Raw genomic sequence first — 2,500 nt, forward strand, 5'->3', positions numbered from 1 at the left:
TGCTGCGGCCAGCCCCAGCACTGCCCGTTTTGGAGGTGGATGTTTGTCTGAGCAGTGGGATGTAGCTGGAGGTTGCTGCAACAAATTGGGGGTTGCAAACACCCACCCTAAACACAAAATTCCCTTTAGTAATGGTAGAGTGATACTTGTACCCATACCAATATAAATACGGGTGGGCTCCAGACTGCGGCATGCTGCATGGTATGAGGGATGGAGGTGGGACTGGGGACACCCCTTGTGTGACCCTCTGGATCTATTTCAGAGCCCCCAGAAGGATTTCCCTTCCTGGCTCTCCCAGCTGACCCCTCCAGAGCAGCCAGCAAGCCTGCACGGGGTGAGTAGTCCCTGCTGAGGTATTACGGGGAAGGAGGGACCTGGGTGGGGTGCCAGCCATGGGCACAAACATCAGCTGTGAGGCTGCCGGCCCCATCCCTGCCCCATCGGCTCCAGGCTGCCACCAGGAACAGCTGTGGAGCCCTGAAATGCCCCGCCTTGTGCTGGAAGTAGTTTGCAGCGTTCAGAAGAAAAACGTCTCCAAGGGGATGTGCGATTTGAGGTGACACTTAAGTCTACCTGCCCTCTAGTCTGGGGACAGGAACGTCCTCGTGGGTCTCGTTGGTGCGCAGCATCGCTCAGCTGGCTGGCGGGACATGTGGGGACGGGATGGCCTGGCTGGTCCCCGGTGCTTTGCAGAGGGTGTGCCCTGGGGAGCGTGTTGCCCAGCTGGGGCGGCACGTGGGCAGAGGGAGGTCACAGCCACGGTGCATGTTTACAGCTTGTGAGCCACATCTGCCCACAAAGGCCAGCGGCCTTTGGTGAGCAAAGTCCAGGCAGAGCATGGCAGGGGTGGGCAGCTGGCTCGCCCACGGAAACCTGCTGAATCAGCCACTCGTGTTGCCTGTAGGAGCAGGCTCTGGGCCAGGAGCAGTGCCACGTGCCCCAGTGCCTCCAGGGCAGTTCTGCCGCCAGGCTTCGGTGCTACGGAGCTCACACCGCCGTGGCGGCAAGGCTTCTGCCAGCCCTGGCAGGTGTCGGAGCTCTGGTCCGTGCCCGGCTGTCCAGCAGGCTGGGGAGGACACCCCGGTCCCTTGCTGATCGCTTGGATCACATCCCCCTTGGCAAGGGGTGGTCCGAGGGAGACGCCGGGGGTTGCTCGGGGGTTGCTCTGGGCTTGGTTGTTCCCAGCATCACCACGAGGCACCCACCAGCGGCCCGGCGCCGTGGGCAGGGCTGGGCAGGGGAGAAGCGGCGCAGAGCTTTGCCCTGGCCTGGAGAGCTGCTGCTGAGCCTGCGAGTCCCACCTGGCTAAAGGTCCCTGGGGGGACTGGCGCCTGCAGCTGGGTTTCTGTCGCGAGGTCTGGGGAGCGTCGCGGAGGGAGGCTGTTGGGAAACTCTGGACTGTGCGATTAGTTTTTTAATCATTAGCCAGTGATCTGCTTTCTGTACTCGCCCTGGACGCCTGCCAGGAGAGATGGGCTATTGGTGCCGGGGCTCAGGGTCACCCATTTCCCCAGCTGACTGTTTTCCTAGAGTGGGGCCCTGCTCACCCTGCGTTGGGAAACCACCAGCAGGTCGGGAGTGTGGGCACCATCGCGATAGTGCCTGGCTCTCGGGGGGGCACAGCCAGCCGGCCACACCGCTGCCTGAGCCTGGGGCGATCCAGCCCATCCAGGCCATCCCCGCTCCGCAGCATTGTGCCCGCTTCTTTCCAGGAGCTCCCCGACCCGGAGAAGGTGTCGACGGAGGTGCAGCAAATGTGGGTGCTGACGGAGGTGATCCGGGCTCGCCAGGCAGCTGCCCGCATCGGGCGCTTCGACGTGAGTCCCGCCACTCTGCTCGCAGGGGCTCCGGCCTCGCCGCATTGCTGGGGAGCCCTCCCGGAGGGGCTGCTCCTGGCGGGATGGGGCGGGGGTTTGGGCTGGGCTGTCCCGGCAGAGCGATGGTGCTGTGCAGAGACCGACACTTGCTCTCTTTCCCAGGTGGACGGCTGCTACGATATCAACCTGCTTTCCTACACGTGAGCCCTGTGGGTGCTGGCCAGAGGGAGCTGGCTCCTCCGCACTCCCGGGGCCCAAGCAGACTCCTGTGGTCCTGCATCGGCCTTCGTCCCTGCGGCCCCGGGGGGTTTCCAGGCCTCCTCCCCGTGCCCCTTCCCCGACTCCTCCTGCACTGGCTGGCAGTGGTGGGCTGCTGCCCCAGAGTCCCCTGTGAGCCTCTCCCAGCTCGGTGCCCTCCAGCTGCCGTGGCTCTGCTCTTGGCACGTCCCGTGCTGCTGCTCCCTGCTGCGGGCAGAGCCCGGCTCCTCCACCCTACCTCTGCCCTGGGGAGCGGCCCCTGGCCCTGCCTGCGCTGCCTGCAGGAGGAGGCTCCCACAGACAAGGGGCTGCTGGGGCCGGCGCCCACCGTGCTCGGGGGGCCGAGGAGGTGCCGGGGGGCGGCGGGGAGAGCCTCGGTCACGACTAAAAGCTGCTACCTTGGTCCTGCCTGTGCCTGCCTGTCT

General features: G+C 65.1%; 1 protein-coding gene across 1 annotated transcript in view; it reads left to right on the top strand.

The window, feature by feature from the left end:
* NICN1 (nicolin 1) overlaps positions 1-2,404 on the top strand; it is a gene marked incomplete at its 5' end in the record, with an annotated part of 3,691 nt that extends 1,287 nt beyond the window's left edge. Inside the window, 2 exons of the mRNA XM_009281319.2 lie at positions 1,713-1,817; positions 1,980-2,404. Of these exons, the coding sequence (XP_009279594.1) occupies positions 1,713-1,817; positions 1,980-2,021 (147 nt within the window). The remainder of the gene's footprint in view (positions 1-1,712; positions 1,818-1,979) is intronic.
* Positions 2,405-2,500: the final 96 nt, after the last annotated feature.

This window comes from Aptenodytes forsteri, unplaced genomic scaffold (genome assembly GCF_000699145.1).
Source record: "Aptenodytes forsteri isolate BGI_AS27 unplaced genomic scaffold, ASM69914v1 Scaffold156, whole genome shotgun sequence".
Taxonomy (NCBI): Eukaryota; Metazoa; Chordata; class Aves; order Sphenisciformes; family Spheniscidae; genus Aptenodytes; species Aptenodytes forsteri.